This window comes from Cydia amplana, chromosome 2 (assembly GCF_948474715.1).
Source record: "Cydia amplana chromosome 2, ilCydAmpl1.1, whole genome shotgun sequence".
NCBI lineage: Eukaryota > Metazoa > Arthropoda > Insecta > Lepidoptera > Tortricidae > Cydia > Cydia amplana.
Window position 1 is genome coordinate 5,186,654 of NC_086070.1, and position 18,855 is coordinate 5,205,508.

At 37.1% G+C, this 18,855-nt stretch overlaps 1 protein-coding gene across 1 annotated transcript in view; it reads left to right on the forward strand.

Moving 5' to 3' along the window:
- Window positions 1-12,989, forward strand: part of LOC134662062 (insulin-like growth factor-binding protein 7) — a 34,642-nt gene extending 21,653 nt beyond the window's left edge. The window contains exons 2-3 of the mRNA XM_063518336.1: window positions 10,514-10,736; window positions 12,738-12,989. Of these exons, the coding sequence (XP_063374406.1) occupies window positions 10,588-10,736; window positions 12,738-12,840 (252 nt within the window). The 5' untranslated portion in view covers window positions 10,514-10,587 and the 3' untranslated portion in view covers window positions 12,841-12,989. The remainder of the gene's footprint in view (window positions 1-10,513; window positions 10,737-12,737) is intronic.
- The last annotated feature ends 5,866 nt before the right edge of the window (window positions 12,990-18,855 follow it).

Below are 18,855 nucleotides of genomic sequence, written 5' to 3' on the forward strand. Positions count from 1 at the left end.
CATTTAATTCCAGGTTTATTGTCATTGTACTCCTGAAAGGAAACAAATCTTTTACGGACGTTTTTGTGTCCCCCGTAAATACATCCCTCACATAATTCAAACAAAATACATCAAAGAAACGGGACAAATAGGATTTTCTGACATAAACAAATATATTTAAGGCAATAAAAAAAATTACAGCTGGGCGCTGTGTAGATACAACTTGTCTAAAACATTGCTAATTAGAAATTAGTTTTTTTAGCCAGTCGTTGTCAACGGAATAAGAAATCTATTAATACGTCTAATAAGAAATTCCAGTAAAATTCCGACTTTAGCAGTGTTAAGTATAGTTAATTTGGCTTTGGGATGAAATATAAATTAGGTATGTCTTGTATAATTTTTTACCCCATTAAAAGACCACCATAAACACATGAAGAACATATCGCGCGAGTGTCTAAAAACTGTCTTGTCTCATATCATGTCTCACAACAGTTTAAATTCCAATAAAAGATGTTGAAAGGGTGTATAAGATCCAGAAAGATTAGGTTTAAACCTAAAGGCAAGGGGAATATGAGAAAATCTGAACCTTTGCTTATGTGGAATATGCGAAAAAAATACCTAATTATTCTTGTAACCTGACTTCAAGCATTAGCGCATACAGAATGATTTTACTCAGAGGGATAAATATGTAGGGCATAATGAACAACTTTTATTAGGTATGGGGATATGCCGAAACCGCGAATAAAAAAACTGCTGTCTACTGTTACACAGCAGTTAATTTTTTTGCGCGATTTCGAGGTTGGCCCCATAGTAAAAGTTGGACAGTATGACCTACGCTACGTATTCACCCAGTATAAGGGATAATATTTTATTTTATCCACTTTAAAGTCTCTTTTTAGAAGGCATTAATGAATTTTAACTTCAATTGTCAATTCAATACGGAAAATAAATGCAATACGATTAATACGATGATTGGTTTAATTAATAAGTACATATGTAATATTATATATTTTTTAGTGGTTGCGATTATATATGGCGCAAATGACATTAGTGGTCATAATTATACACACTATAAATATTATTCTTGTAATCACTCAATTAATGAAAACGCATTGTGGTCTTACCTGATAATGATAAAAGTAACAAAGTATGTACCTACCAAAGTCTTCATTTACCTATTATGGGTAAGTATAATATGTCTTCTTGGTTATATTTTTTTTGTATCCGTACTGTATTCGAGCGTATCGAAATACACTTTCTACAAATAGTTTTAGATTTATTGGCATCACAACATACCTACCTAACACATCACAACTAAACTAAATTCCAGTTTCACAACACGTACAGAATGGCGCAATAATTTGTGGGCGCAACTAAGTTTCAAGTTCAATAGTTTTAGGTGTCGGGTCGCAAAGTTCAAAGGGGCAGACCCTGGCCGATTGTTACAACCTGCAAGCTAATAGAAAACTTTGAATCTTATTGTCTAAGTAATACGAGCGTCGATATATATGATTGCCTCTAGACCGTACTAAATATTAAAACTTATGGGTTACACGTCGAGGAAGGAACGTTTAGGTATTTAACCGCTAGAGTACTTTAAGAGAAGAGTACTACATGATTGAATGATGATGAATGAATGATAATGATTTTGCTCACAAGTAGTGCAGGTCTGATGTTTTCAGATTACTGATTACCTAAAAATATTTCGATTGGCCATCGCTGCCAAAATTAAGATTTATTTGCGCGCGATTTATATTAACTTACATTTGCTCTAGTTTAAATAAATGAAATTAGGTAAAATGGTAGATGAGCTATAAGTTTTTTTTTAATTCTAACATGAGTAGGATCAATCAAAGGATCTTATAGAGCTAGAAAGCCCAAAAGCGATTTGATGACGGGTCTTGCTTTTCTGGTCAACCATAGCATAGGTACATAAATAGGATAGGTGGTCATGTCTGGTCAATGGTAGTGGGTGCGGGGAAACTGGGTTTGTATATCGAACATTAGAAGGTCACTCACTGGTCCAAGTGAGTTCTAAATCGAGATTTGAGTGTGTGCAAGACTTTTATTTAATACAAAACGGGGGTCAAAATTGGACAAAGTTCGCCATCTTGAATTTTTCATGATCCAAAAGTTTAATATGAATCCGTAGTCAAAATTGGTACATACGACCGCCATCTTGAATCTCTGGGCTTCGAGAAAAGTAGGTGTACGGCTGTGCTTGCTTTGTTTGTTTAGCTCGGTGTGCCGGGGACCTTTCTCTCTCACGTCGGGTTGGCGACCCTGTTTAACAAAGTTTTCGTTATTGTTGTTTTATTTTTCACTTTCTACACGAATTTGTGAAATGATTCCTTGAAAATAACGCATATACGACGAAAGTACGACACTAGGTACAATATAATAAGAGGCAGAACAAATGGGACACGTAAATCGGATTGGAACATTCAGGAATATTCCTTGTCTCATTACCGTGAAAATACTTGAAGACATTTTCAGCTCGGAAAAGTCGAGGTCTTTACGAGGTCTTTAAGGACGACGGAATAATAGAAGATTATATATAGAAATACATAGTAGTTAATAGCTAGCATTATACATGATGAATATTGTACTAAATAACAATGTGTTTTTCACTGTATTATAATTACAAGTTTAGTAAAGTGGAACCATAAAATATATGAAGTTAACCTAATACATAAGTTGAATACAAGAACTCTTAGCGTAATGTTGTCTTCGATGATTTATTTGGCTCCCCGCCTTTTAAACACGTTTAATGTATTCTTCTGTTCTTAACTAGGTTTTGGTTAGTAGTAACTGTTAGGTACTTCGAAATATAACTAGCTAACACAAAAAACTCACAAATATGTGATTGTTGTGAGAAGTCAACTGGTGTTGCCACTTTGTTTCGCCTTTAGTTCCATTTTATTTCATTTCTAGAATTTCATAGAGCACTATAGCAACTTGTGGAGAAATTGTTTGCGACTTTTATGATATCAAACGTCTGTTTTCATTCAAGTTTAAATGCCACAATATAATCGTGGAATGGTTCTCACAGCCGAATCCGTATGTAAAAGTTGGGTCCATATAATAATTAGAAACTGTGAACTTTTACCCCTTAGGGGTTATCGGAGCTGCGTCAAAAGTTGGAAACATTTTGTAGTTTAGTGGAGTGCCTTAATTCGCATTTGGTTTGGTTCTAGCCTCAATCATGATAATTATATTAGCTTTGTAAGTTTAGACATACGAAATAGGATCTCTGGAGGAGTATCTAGAAAATGTAATATCAATAATGTATTCACGTTACCTATATGGGGTGTCGTCCCGACAATAATGTAAAAATAGAATGACATCAGAAAAAAGACAAAGCAGCCAAATTTAAAGTGAGTCTAAAAATATTAATCCTGAAAAAAAAAGTACCTACGTTCTTTGGACTTAGAATGAGTGGCTGAAGAATAAATAAAAAAATCTTATTATTTCGGTAGGTAACGTTCGTATATTCTATTTTAAACAACAACTGAGCTACGGAAGCTTAGCAGAAGCGTGTGAATCTTTCCATTCATTTTGTTTAAAAAAAACACAGTCTTCTGGTAAGCTTCCGTAGCTTAGTTGGTTAAGAGTAGTCAGACCGGTGTTCCGAAAGGACATTCGCGTCTTGCCGGGAGAGGTGAATTTTTCCTTTAAACGCTCACAGACTATGATATGAATGAGATATGAATTTGTTATGAATATGATGTGTCAGCGTTTGACGCTAGTGATATTTTTGAGTGTTATTTAACCAGAAACCTCACTTTTGACACATTTTTGACGTTATTACAATCAGAATACGGTTTTTGTATTTGCTCGTTTGCACGCACTTGCGCAAACTATGACGATTTATAAACGGTCTGGGCTAATTGCCGAGAGCCTGAAGCGCAAACTTTGCGCTAAGCCGCGAGCTTCCAGTTGTTGTGTAAATTTTTAATCGCAGTTTGTAATTCTATCGTTCGGTATAACGAAGGTATTCTATTGATTATATTTATTTGTAATTTTTGTTTAATTGTAATTTTACTTGTGCAGTTATAAAACAAAAACACACTAAAAATAACGACGATTCATTACGACGTTATATATAACTGTACTAGGTGTTCTTTTCGTGCTAGGAAAAACAGGTTTTTGCCATTTGTGATTGTCATTACCCTAATACCCTTGAATACACACTTCCAGATTTTATGAATATGTCAGCCCAACATTTATGCGTCTCTCAAAAAGAATAAAGGTCTGCGAAGCCGACTCCTCATGTAATATTAACTTCACTTATTCACTAGTCCCATTCCTACGAGCGTGTGACATGTGCTGCCGATAAAATGGCTGCTCTCAAGTATTCATTGGCACTTCATACCTAACCGCCAATCAGTAGGGTGAATCTCTCGAGGCGACCGTAACTAGGTTGCTGGAAATCAGCGAGAATTACATTTGCAAATACGGTAAATTATGTGCACGGCATCACTGGAGGCCAGCGGAATAACAATTAGGATTTTTTTTTGCATGTATTGGTACAAGAATATTTATCATCACACTTGTTCATAAAAGGTTTCAAGCAAATTCACGGAAAAAATATCCATAACAATCCCTATTAGGGAGTTTTTTTGTATGTTACTTAATAAGGCTCTATTTTGAACGTACTAAACCTTCTTTTTTGTAGTTTAGTCTTTAACTGTTTCAATCGCAAAATTAGTAGTAAATTGAAGAAAAAAAATTATATACTTAATGCAAATGTTACGTGTGGTATAAATTTATAGCATGTATGTTTCTTTTACAAAAACAAATCAAAAACAACATTACCTAATTTATGTTATGTAGGTACATAAAAAGCAAAAGAAAAGTTTTGTTTTGTAGACATTGCACGCTAAGATACCTGCAGCTACCCAAGCCACGAACTTTATAAGCGTGTTTTATGTTTTTAATAGCACCTTGATATGCTATATCCAAAAATAGGTCAAGACACAGGAACTTTCAGATGACTTTGTGAAAATTGTTCCCGCGGCCATATTTTACGCTGCATGGCAAAATTGTTGTTATAGTTTGAACAGTTTCTTGCCGTGCGAGTTTGCACTTGTATGTATTATTCAAGCCCATCTCGACGCTATTGCACATAATAATTTAACAAATTTGCAAGCGTAATTTATATTCAGATACAGCTGGCTTAGTTTGCTTCTAATCTAAACTTTAGGTTCTTATTCAATGTTGGGACTCCGAAAGTCGTATTCATTCATATTCTGAGTGAAATATAATATATTTAATATGTACTAATATATTCACTCACTAATACATTTAATACGAAAACACCTTACAGTTAGATGAGGGTAACGGGTATTTTATATTTACTCCTAAGTAATGTACCAAGATTTTATTGATCTAGTTTAAATCCTAAGTTGTCATCATTGTTCAAAGGCATGCAAGGCGTATCCAAAATCATCATTCCTGTCTTCTAACTATAAATGCGTCCATGTAAAACGTTTCATAATTTACAATTTCTAAATATTTAAAACCCTGAATATTAAATGATAAAATCTGTTTAAACAAACTCAAATGGCGCTGTGAACGTTAACTTTGCACATTATTTTTTATCTTCCGTGTGCTTAATGCAAAGTTAAACAAGCCGATACAGCAGATACGGCACGGTAAATTCTGGGTATCATCTTGGGTCGTCCCATTCGTTTTTCGTCAAGTTCTTAAATTAGTCCTATTCTGCTTTCGTCACTCATTCTACATTCGTCACAATCGTCGGTGGCTTTCAATGTAGAATGAGTGACGAAAGCAGATTTTGACTAATTTAAGAACTTGACGAAAAACGAATGGGACGACCCAAGATGATACCAAATTCTGAGACTCACTGGCAGGGGTAAAGTGTAATTATATGGAACTTGCTAACTATATAAACAAACCGCCATATTGAAATTGTCTTTGAATGTCAATTTACTACTAACTTTTGTTTACATAGTTAGCAAGTTTCTTAGCTGACACTTAAGCTGCTAGTTGCTGTTACCGGGAGCCCGATTGAGATTTAAGAACTTGTTACGGTTTTGATCTTATTTTGATACGACCTAGAAGATCGCTCACGCTGATTGATGCATGCGAAATGAAGTGAAAGTCGTGCGTGAGATGCACGCTAATCACCAAGACGATCGTCGAGCGCGTATCAAAACCAGTTCAAAACAACAAGTTGTTAAATCTGAACCGGGCTTCCGGTTCAATTCTGAAGCTCACAAGGGAAGCTACTTTCCGTTTTTCCCAAATATTTGAAATGGTTCAAGTCTTCCACCTGCGCAAGTCTGCCGGACTCCCCCTGCGAGCGAGATGCACGAGCGAATAATGTCAAATTGAGTTGAAATTAACATCAATTTGTCAAATTTCTGGGTCAGCAATTTAGCTGCAAACGTGGCGGTTGCTCGGCTTGATGAGCCGGTCTAATAAATGTAGCGTATTTACGTGTTGCACGACTTAAGTGTTACGTCTTGTTAAAGCTCTTGTTCACTTAATAAACTGACTACTTTAATATGTTCAGTTCCTTAGAATCTAACGTCCATGTAGGTATTTTCGTTATAAAATGTAAAAGCAGATTAAACTTATTCAGGCAGGCCTGCGTTGTACGTTATGCGTTATATATAATAGTTAAGCAGTCTAGTATAATGACGTATTTAAGAAATAATATTTTGCCTTAAAACGAAAAAAGAATTAATTTACGAGAGAGAGACTTGACACAATATCCACTCATCACATAAATAAATGTATATACTGCAGTTGTGTAGTTTTTTTGTAGTTGCGTTTTAAATAAATAATTTGATAGTGATTTTCAAACGATAAGGTTCGATTACTGGCTAGTAGTAGTAGTAGTTTGGTTTAAAATAAATCTTTAAAAAAATCCACATACAGTTTTCCAATAAAATAACTATCAAACTTTTCAGAACATCAGCGAAACCATTCAAACAAATATATAAAAACGATTCCCTCGTTTTTTGTGCCAACAACATAAATGTATTGAAAACATTTTTATGCGGCCCCGCGGCCAGAATTTATTCACAGAATGCTTAGCAATCTAAACACGAATCGACGTTCCCAGTACAACTAACGAATATTTACATGAAAGAAAACATTGCTTCATTGCCTCTGCAACGAACTGCCAAAATAGTATTAACTTTAGTTTGAAAGGAACAAAACGTGGATAAATTCACTATTTTTTTTATGTACTTTCAGAAGTATTATTCATTTTTAGCGCTATTGTGTTGCAGTTTGTAGGTTAAATTGTTCTTTTGATGTAGTATTATGGGTATGAAATAAGTATCTTAACACGAAATATATACATGTAAAATAACAAATTGAAAGATTACAATCAAATACTGGCTATAATTAGAAGTAGTATTATAGTGTAACTGAAATAATAGTTATTGAAAGTTTAACATTTGATGCCAAGCTATTTTCTTCACCTACTTGACAACCGACAGAAAGTGGCCATTGAAAAACAACACTAAATTTTTATGTATTGTTCAAAACTGGGTACTTATTCAAAGATGAATAAGATGTTCTATGTATAGACGAAGCCTATACAAAATGAACCGAGAACCGATGCAGATGGCAGGCAATGGCAATGGAAATCGAACTGATGAATAGCCCTAATAATGGAATGAAGGCTGTTTTCCAGAGTTTTTGTGATGAAATTGTTATTACTCTTGAGACATTGATTGATTGACTGTGATTTGTTTGAACCGTTTGAAAATCTTGAACGATGTCTGCAACTTTATATTATAGTTTCTATCCTATGTATCAATATATCTCAACTTGATTGAATGGCATATTTTAAAGTTTAAGTACATATAACTCTCGGTTGATAGATTCTGAGTTATGAAGCAAATATGCATTTTCAATTTAAATTTTCTGAGATTAACAAGAGTAACATTGAATATTCATGAAAAATCCTCAACATCGAATAATGGCTTTTGTGGAACCAAGCCCGGTATTACCTACAAATTTTATATTATAATCTTGTTCTTTTATCGCTTGATATGCAATAGGCACCACTTTATTTCCGAAATATTTATAAATAAAAATTTTTACATTAGATATTATTTTAAATGAATTACAAAGGTGGAATGCAAAAAAAAACTATGTACGTAGAAAATATAAAAAAAATAAATCTATAATACGTATAGGTCAAGCTCTTTTAATGAAACTTAGTGATTTGTATATTCCAGATATTTACAAAAATGCATTATTTTCGTAATTTGTTAAACCCCAAGAAGACCAGTGTGGCTACTACCAGTTTAGCACTGACATAAACGCTATCGAAAACGTAACTTACTTTCTATGCATCTCGCTCGTATTCGCATATTAGGGTGAGCGAGATGTATAGGAAGTAAGTTACGTAGACGTTCGCGTTAATGTCAGTTTTGACACTGTCAGTGACTCATGGTACGGGTACTCATGTTAAAAACGTATTTATTTACGCCACACGTCTGTTTTTGCATCACGAACTTACATAATTATGATAGATTAGGCGCAAATTGACTGTAACAGAAAGACGCACAGACAGACACACGAGTAATCCTATAGAGAGTTTAGTTTTTTCCTTTTCAGGCAAGGAACGAAGATAGATAGATAGATAGATTTATTTATTTGTTATTGGAAATTACATGGTATTTAACAATGTCACAATGTTTCCAAATAACATGAATTCACAAAAAGATCGTCAGATTGTAAACAATAATACATTAAAATAATTAAGAATTAAGTAAAAAATATAAAACAATCAAATAATCATAATAAAAATTAAAAGTAAAAGTTAAATACAGTAAAATGAAATGTCAGAGAATGTCAGAGCATAAATAAACATACTAAATACAATGTCAAAATATAAACTATGTCAAAAAATTATCTCTTGCGGAGTATAAAGCGGTCAAAATGTATATAATGCTAGGGCACCCTAGTTAATATAATGTCAGAATAAATAATAATATTGCAAAGTCAAATCAAAATTCCCAATTAACAGCTAAAAACAATAAGAGATAAAAAACAATAAAACATAAAAAATAACAATGTCACATTAAATTATAATAGAAAAATATTTACATTTTAATCGCGTTTCATGTCAGTGTATTCTTTAACGGAATACAGCGATTTTTTGAGTAACATTTCTTTGAGTCGGCGTTCAAAAATATCGTTCGAAGTTTCATTTCTGAGACTGGTTACCGCGTTATTGTATAAAAACCATAAAAGGTTTATACAATAATAACGCAATCATATCATCAATTACATGTCCGCAACTGTCAGTTATAAGTGGTTAAGTATAAACTGCATACAACATAAGAATTAAGTAAGTTCTAGTCTAAGTTACAAAGTATGTATAAACAAACAACGGACTAAAGTATAAGTACACCTAATTCATAAGTTGTCTTCTAGGAATTTAATTTAGAGCCATTTGCTCACGTAGAAGTTTATTCAAAACAAAAGACAGCTGTCATTAATTATTTTAGCTCCTGTTACCAATTCGGCCGAAAATAATGTTTTGTTTATTTTCCATTTAAACCGTTTTTCAGATGGTGAAATAAATTGTATTTAAACAATCTTAGCCACAAATGAGTAATGATAATGAAAGTGGAATGGAGGTTAAAATTGGGGTCTGACATTGGTTGGGATAGTTAAATAGGCAATGAAGATCGAATCAATAGGAATGATATTTTTCTCAAAAATGGACGGCAAAGTCGACGTTGCCGGTTAAAAAATAGGTCGCGAAGTGCGTAGTTTATGGTCATTCAAAAAATTAAGAAGTTAAAAACATTGCAGTCTCGATTTCGGGATTGCAATGTTGCATACAAATTCCATTTAACTAGTTCCAAACTTTTTAAAAGTTGAAATGGCCATATCAAATGAAGGCATAGGTCCATTAAACAGCCAAACAGATGATCAGTACTTATTATTATAATGTTGGTACCGCGACTATTTAGGTGTCTCAAATAAGTTGGCGTATTTTCAGCAGAAAAATACACTTCTATTTTTTTTAAAGGTGGCAAAGCAATTTTTTTTAATGGTTTTTGGTGGTTGGTTTTTTCTGTGAAAATTAGAACGTTGCTTCTGTAAAACATTTCTATTTCTTGCACCATTTTTGAGAAAAGCACTATATACGACTCGGCTGGAAGGCTACTTGCTGGCTTCGGATTCAATTAAACGGACTCTCAAGGTCGTCCGTTTAAAACGAATCCTCAGCCAGCAAGTAGCTACTTCCGAACCTCGACAATAATGTACTATTAAAGTGTCATTCAATAGAACTTGCTAACTATGTAAACAAAAGTTACTAGTAATTTGACATTCAGTGTCAATTTTAGTATGGCGGTTTGTTTACATAGTTAGCAAGTTCTATTGAATGACACTTTATATTTAATATGAACGATAAACTATTTATTAAATTATTGCACTGATAGACTGACTGATAGTGATACCATGCATGCAATAGGTTTCGGTCAACTTAACATTTGAATTTTCTCACGAGGGTTTTTCCTTGTTTCAGAATGCTTCAATAACGCGTAAAATGTGCAATGCGCGGACAATAGCCCAGTGGCGAGTGAGTGTGATGTGAGCAGCATGCGGTGGCTGGCAATGGTGGCCGTGGTGATGGTGGCCGTGGCGGGAGTGGTGCGAGCGTGGGACTGCGTCTGCAACCCGAGCGAGTGTGAGGGCTTAGAGCCCAGTGGGTGCCCGGGGCAGGGCTACGTAGTGTGGGATCCCTGTAGGTGAGTACAACCAGTGGTGGTATTTTAACCTTTTAATCGCCAGCAATTTTTGATCGAGCGTGCTCGTGTCGCCAGCGACAGTAATTGTACCACGCAGAGTAATGGCTCCTATACACGATGGCCCAGCGCCGGCCACTCCAAGGGACGCATTTATGCGTTAGAGGGAGCAAGTGATATTGCTATCTCATTCTACCGCATGGCTGCGTCCCTTGGAATGTCCGGCGCTGGCCCATCGTGTAGTGGAGCCATAAGGTTGGCATAGTTACGGGAGTTATAAATGTGCTGTAAAAACCAAATCAGATCTTTGTCTTATTTATCAGACTGTGGCGAAATGAGCTGGATATGTAATGTCTTATATATCAGACTCTGGCGGTTAAAGGGTTAAGAGGGATGGTGGTGTGGGTAGGAACCTCAGAATCCACCACCACTCCTGCATGGACTTGTAAACTTTTTCCTCAGCTCTGGCTGTTGAGCTCGCCGTAAATATGTCACTTGGCTCCCTTGTGATGATACTAATGATATTTATCAATAAACTAGCGACCCGCCCCGGCTTCGCACGTGTTAACAAATTATACATAAACCTTCCTCTTGAATCACTCTGTCAATTAAAAAAACCCTATAAAAATCCGTTGCGTAGTTTTAAAGATCTAAGCATACATACATACAGACAGACAGCGGGAATCGACTTTGTTTTATACTATGTAGTGAAGAGGATTGTTTTGTCTTTTAAAGTGTCATGCATAAAAATACTTCATTTTCTTGAATGAATTTCCAATGTAGTCGAATTCAATTAATTTTACTTTTTTCCTTCCTGTCCCGGGGCTTAGTATTAAGTAGGATCATTTATCTCCTGTTGACATTTTAATCTGAGTATACTCAACGAAAGTTGACGACGCGAAACTTAGATAAATCAATTCCCATTGGTTTGGAGTTACGTACCTATGTATGCGCCTTCAGTTCCGCATTTCACGCATAAAGATGTGATGCGTATTTATGGACGGTACGCGTTCGTATTAGTTGACGTTATGGTTGAAGAAATGTCATTTTTGACACTGACAGGTCGGTATCGTGTCGTTGTGACACATTTGTGACATCTTATAAGCATTGTTCGCATTGGATTGGGCCGACAGTGAACGTGCTGCCCAATCTAAATCCGTTTGATGTGGTTCGTCCCATGCCTGCAATGCTGAACTGTGGACGTTTGGATTTAAAGGGACCCGAAATGCTCAACTCCACCTAAACATAGGAACTATGCCTTTTCTGGATAGAGTTGGTATCACCCGTTCTTATTTTAGTCCAAGAAAATAAATATCTATCGAATAGAGTCGATTTAAATCTGCGATAACCCGATAATAATTGCCAAAATATTCTATCGTATTTTTCCGCTGAAACTTTATTGTTGCTAATTTATTAGTTAAGACGACTGGCTGATCCACTTAACGCAACCTTGCCCACAAACTTCAAAGTAAGGAAGTCTAATGCTATTACTGAACTTCCCTTGTGAAACTCGCTCCATTTTTCGCCATTTATAAATATAAACAAAGAACCGAGACGAGGTAATAAAAAAGTTTCATCGAATAATCGCTTTTGTTCTTCGCAAAGCAGTATTCAAATGAAACCCTTTTAATTAATAGAAATGTTTGAAACATTTTGTACTGAAGAATGCCTAGTTATATTTAGAAAAGCTTCGGTAATTTGTATTCAAAGATGGTATGAAGTAGTTCTTTATGATAATCTTTATATAAAGCCGGGTTCACACAGAGCAAGCATACGCGCGAGGTATTTCCTCGCGCACAAAATGGACAATGTAGCCTGTAAACGTGCTGCCTCGGGCCTCGGCCGAGGCGGCGCGCGCGAGGAACGTCTACACTGGCCGTTTCGTGCGTGAGGAAATTGCCTCGAGCGTATGCTCGCTCTGTGTGGACCCGGCTAATGAATCAGGTTCTTGGGTTAACACTTTTTGTTTCTGTGACATTACAATACTATTTATATTGTTCACAGATGTTGCAAAGTATGTGCAAGAACGTTAGGAGAAGACTGCGGCGAGTTCAAAGGAACTTGCGAGCCCAAGCTACAGTGCATCGAGGGCACGTGCACCACGTGAAGCTGGGGCAAAATGGACCTTGTATTATATGTTCATAGAGTAGAAATTAAACATATCTCAAAAACTGTAGAATGTGAGGACCAGCTTCAGACCCAGACCAGGAAGCGTTGTCTCTAGTGACAATAAATTAGATAGTGGCGATCGTTTTGTACAAGGTAAGTCTACTTCATAACTATTTAAAATTGAGATGCACACCCAAAATATTAGGGGAGACCTAGGACAGCATACCAAAAGGCCAAGGAACCACTTAACTAGCAAAAAAACTTAAATAGGAGAATTGTGAAATACCTTCTAACTAAATGCGAATATAAACGTGACAGATAATATCCAAACTTGTAGTGCAACCCAGTGGTTGCACTACAAGTACCAGACCCAGACCCAGACCTATACAAAATACGAGTGTGCTCCACCAGTTCGTTTGTACGTTCACTTCGTTCAGTTCTGGAATAGGTACCTCGTTATTTCACCATTCAGACGCATGAAAGGCTTTAGTGTCAGGATCTGCTTTAATGCCCGATGTACAGCTTTTATAAATTGCAGCATGAATAAGGTAGATGTGGTTTAATTGAATTATTTTTGTGAAAAAGTTCTGAGATAACATCTTATAGCTTTAAACGAGCAATTCTTGTATGTATATATTGACCGATATATTTTGGAGATCTCGGAAACGGCTCTAACGATTTCGATGAAATTGGCTATATGGGTGTTTCGGGGGCGAAAAATCGGCGCATTTTTGAGTTTTTATATGGTCTCCCAGATATTATTTTCAATGTGTGCTTTTTATATATTAAACTATTCTAACTTAATGCTTATACATAAAAAAAATGAGATTTTTTCAGGGAAAATATCTTTGTCCTGTTTTCACGCGTAATAATTATATCTACTTAACAAGTGTATTATTATTATTATTATTGGGGTGGTATCGGGCCTTTGAGTGTCACGTCGACCAAGTATTGATCTATTGTGACGGCCCTTTAAAGTTCATTACTAATGCCCGTTGCATCCAGAAAATTACAGATGCTTTGGGCCGTAACGTTCTGTACCTCATAGGGTTGCAATACATGCCGCCCTAAGTAGGTACTTCTTTTTGACATTAGTGGTCCACAGGAACAGAGAATGTGCATTGCAGTCTCCTCTGACTCCTGGCAGAACCTGCATGTCGCATCTTGTTTCTTGCCAATTTGAAACATGTGCTTGTTCAACTTACAGTGTCCAGTCAGTATTCTAGTCACCGCGCAAGTTTTGTGCCTTTTGAGCCCCAGAAGCTCCTTAGCGATTTTGCTGTTGAACCCTTTGATTAGAGCTTTCGAGTGTACTTGTCCTTTAGCGAACTTCCACCAATCGATTGCTCTCTTTTTTTCTAAGTCGCTGAGCAGAGAATATGCATCCCGTTTTGTGATTCCACAGAACGGTTCTGGGCCGACCAGGGGTGTGTCTGCGCCCTTTCTTGCAAGTTCGTCTGCTTCTTCGTTTCCGTTAATGTCGGAGTGCCCTGGTACCCATCTAAGTGTGACTTTGTTGGAGTTAGCCAGTGCATTTAGGTTTGTTTTACAGTTCTGGACTAGTTTTGAGTTTGACTCAAGGGATTCTAGTGCCAGCAGAGCAGCCTGGCTGTCTGAGTTGATGTAGATATGTTGGTGTCTTAGGTTTCTGTCCAGGTTAATCTCCGCACATTTGTTGATGGCGAAGACTTCTGCCTGGAAGATTGAGGCCTTTGTGCCCATGCTGACGCTAGCTCTGAGCTTAGGTCTCTCACCATAGATCCCACATCCTACATCATTTCCTTTCTTTGAACCATCCGTGTACCAGATGTGGCTTCCCTCTTCAACGTACATTTGGTTGTTAGTCCATTTGTCTCTAGGAGGTATTTCTACTGTGTACAGTTTGGTGAAATGACATTCGGTGTGCGTGTCATCAGTGGGCATGTTAAGGGTTTTATTTGCAAAAACCCAGGCCTTTAGTTTGGCTAATGCTTGGGAGCGCCATTTTGGCCTATTTAGCGTGCATATTCTGTAGACGCACTGCTTGGCCTCCTTTTGCACCTGCAGATGGAGTGGTATAATGTCCAGCAGTGCATCTAGGGCCGCCCCCGGAGTCGAGGAGAAGGCGCCTGTCGCTGTTAAACAAGCCGTGCGTTGCAGGCTGTTTAGAGTTTCTATTGCCGTCTTTTGGTTGGTTTTGTTACACCAGACTGCGGAGGCGTAGGTGATAATTGGCCTCACTACCGCTGTGTATAACCACATAGCAATATTGGGTCTTATGCCCCATCTTGCTCCTGCCATTCGACAGCAAGACCACATGGCCATTTTCGCTTTTTGTATAATATTTCTCAGGTGAGGGTTCCAAGTTAACTTTTGGTCGAAAATAACCCCTAGATACTTGACCTCTTCTGAGAATGGTATTATTTGTCCATTAAGTCTTGGTTCTTTAAGCTTTTCGAGCTTTCGTTTCCTTGTGAATGGTACTAGTACAGTCTTGCTCGGATTAATGGACAATTCATTTTCTCTACACCATTTGAATATTGTGTTTAGAGCTCCTTGCATTAAGTTGGATATTGTGTGGAGGCAAGGGCCTTTGACGATGACTACAAGGTCGTCGGCATATCCTTGTGTGTCAAAGTCTTGGCCTGACATAATTGCAAGAAGTTGGTCCACTACTAGGGTCCATAATAGTGGGGATAAAACTCCTCCTTGTGGGCACCCTTTTGTGGTATAAAATTCATGTTCTGTAGTATGGAGGGTCAGAGTGGCTACTCTGTTAGAGAGCATGCTATGTACCCATCTGGTGGTGGTTTCGTCTACTCCCTTTGACTTCATACCGTTGAGTATGGTCTCTGTGGGCGTATTGTCGAAAGCACCTTCAACATCAAGGAACGCACATAGAGCGGTTTGCTTTTCCTCTAGGGTTTTCTGCACCTTGTCAACCAGGTCAAGTAGGGCAGTCTCCGTAGATTTACCCTTTTGGTAAGCATGTTGGTTTACACTAAGTGGTCTTTCCACCAGGTATTTCGCTCTAATGTGCTGGTCAATGATTCTTTCCATCGTTTTAAGTAAAAACGATGTTAGACTAATAGGTCTGAAGGATTTAGGTTGTGAATAGTCCTTTTTCCCTGCTTTTGGTATGAAGCGTACCTTGACCCTAGTCCATTGATCTGGTATGATTCCCCACGCGAAACTTGCTCGGAATATTCTGACCAGATGCGGGAGGAGGAGGTCTTGTCCTTGCTGTAAAAGCGCTGGAAACACTCCGTCTTCTCCCGCTGATTTAAATGGTTTAAATTTTTCCAATGCCCATTTAATTTTGTTTGGTCTGAAGATATTAGTTGCCAAATTCCAGTCGATATTGCGTGCCCTGTGGATTTGATTATTCCTTTGGGCGCATAACTGTGTGTTACTGGTTGTGTACGAACCGGGGAAGTGGGTGCCTCTGAGCAAGTCTAGAGTTTCCTCTTCTGTGTTCGTAAAAGTGCCATCTGGTCTTTTAAGAAGACCGAGATAGTTCGTCGGTGTCTTTGAGAGTATTTTGTGAATTCGTGCTCCTTTGTGAGTTTGGGCAATCTCTTCACAAAACCTTCTCCATGACCTCCTTTTTGCCTTCCTGATTTGTTTATTATATTCAGTCAGCGCTCTACCATACCTTTTCCACTCATTCGGCGTGGTCGAGTGATTGAATATGCGACGTGTGGACCTACGGAGGTTTTCTAGCCTTTTGTTCCACCACGTTGTTGTGTTAGTAGTTTTAGTCTCTTTCAACGGACAGCTTTGTTCGTAGGCCCTAAGTATGCCTTCAGATATTAGGTTAACTGCTACGTTGAGAGAGTCTGGTGTTTTGACATATTTTGGTACATCCTTTAGACGGTTTTCAAGGTCAGCCTTATAGGCTTCCCATGACGTTTCTTTTGGATTTCTACGCGTTAGTGGTTCCCTATCTAGAGATCCTTTAACACTGAACAAAATATGTCTATGGTCCGACATTGAGTTTTCACTACTGACACGCCAGTCGGCTAGGCAGTTGGCCGCCTTTTCAGTAGCGAAGGTTATATCTAATACTTCTTGCCTAGCTCTGGTTACGAAAGTGGGCGTGTTTCCCTTATTCAACAAGTGCAGACAATTGGTAAAGATAAATTGGGATAGTAACTCACCTCTTTTATTGATTCCAGTGCTCCCCCAGATAGTGTGGTGGGCGTTGGCATCACATCCCACAATAAGTTCCGCCTTTTGTGCCTGAGCGTACTCTAGCACTTTAGTCAGTTCTTCTGTGGGGTCTTGCTTCTCTCCGGGCAGGTAGGCGGAGCAAACTATTACCTTCAGTGCTCCTCTCCCTTTGAGATCGACATAGGCAGCTACTGTATCTTCACTGCATAGCTCTGTAACAGGCAAGAAGTTAATATTTTTGTTAAATACGATGCAGGCTCTCGGTTTAGCACCTTTTTCGTAGTTTAGTACCTTTCCTGCTCTGTTGAGTCCTGTTACCATGGACTTGGTGTTTATCCATGGTTCTTGTATGAGGGCGATGTCCAGGCCATTTTCGCCGAAGAGTTTTTCTACGACCGCTGTGGCCGCTATGGCGTGGTGTAGATTGGCCTGGAGGAACATCATCCCCCTACCCCTGGTAGCGTCTTTATTTGCCACGGCGGTGGGCAAACAAGTGTAAGTAAAGCGTAAGTGGAACAGCAGCTTAAAAATTATTAATCTGACCTGGTGCTATATGTATAGATAAAACATATGTTCTTTGATTACAGGTAACGTCTCGATCACGAAGTATATCCAGTATCGGCATTAATTATTTAATCTATCTGATTGCTTGCCCTCAGGAATACTTTGTTAGTTCAAATATGTATTTTGTGTCATTTTCCAATATGCTATGTAAAAAGTTACCCAATGCTATACAGGTTATACATACAGGGTACAGTAGGTGTACTGTACCCTATTCATTGTTCGTACATCACATGTTACCGGATCTGTAGTTATAATCGGGTATTCTGTAAAACGCCTAGGCATTAAGAATAAAACGCCTAAAACGTTAAGGCAAAGTATGACATATATTTTTTATGACTAACTTTAATATAATATATATGACTAGGCATTTCATGAAATACCTGGGAAGAATGTATGATGATTAGTGATACACAATCGCAGTTTATGTGACTGTTACATAAAATAGTGACTGTTACTCAATTAAACGTAGTTTATAATAAGATCGCACGAGTGTTTTAATGCCTAATTATGTACAGTTACATACACTGCATTATTTACACACACATTATAAACTCTCTATGTGTTCAGGAACCGTATGTTATGACCGCTATTGATCACACTGTTTACAAATGACATTTTCATTTCCAATAAATGTAATCGGAATCGTAGGTTTCATTGTAGCCCGTCGACTTCCATTTTACCGTGGCCATTGGAATAAATGTTTGAACAAGTCAATGGGTTATTAGCGGATAACATGAGAGATTGAGTGGTAACAAAACAAAACTAGTGTATGTAAATGATTATTATTTACAGACCAGCAGTGTTTATTTCAATGTATCTAACTGTTGTATAGTTGCAGTAAATTTTGTAAAATAAAGTTACAACTAAATTGTAAAAGTGTATCGATTCTATCAATATTGGTGTGTGCTTCCAGGTTACTGTATAATTAAGAGTACGTTAAAACATTGTATGTAATTGTATTGTAGTACCTAATCTCTCTTCTTGTAAATATGAATCTGATTAGCATTTTTATCTTGTATCTACTTAAACTTGTAAAGTTAAATAATAAGAAAATTATAATAATAATGTAAGTTAAACATATAATAAGTAACAATTTATTGCTGTTTTACTGGCCTACGATTATTCGTGACTTGGACATTTTACAAAAACGTTTTATTTTCTAACAACCAAATTTTTTTTAAGTAAAACGAATGAGACCTACAATCCGTTTTTATTAAGAAAAACGTGTTTCCATTTTAATACGCTTTGTTTTTTTCTTTGACGGAATCAATCGTCGGTATCGTTGTGAGTACAAGCC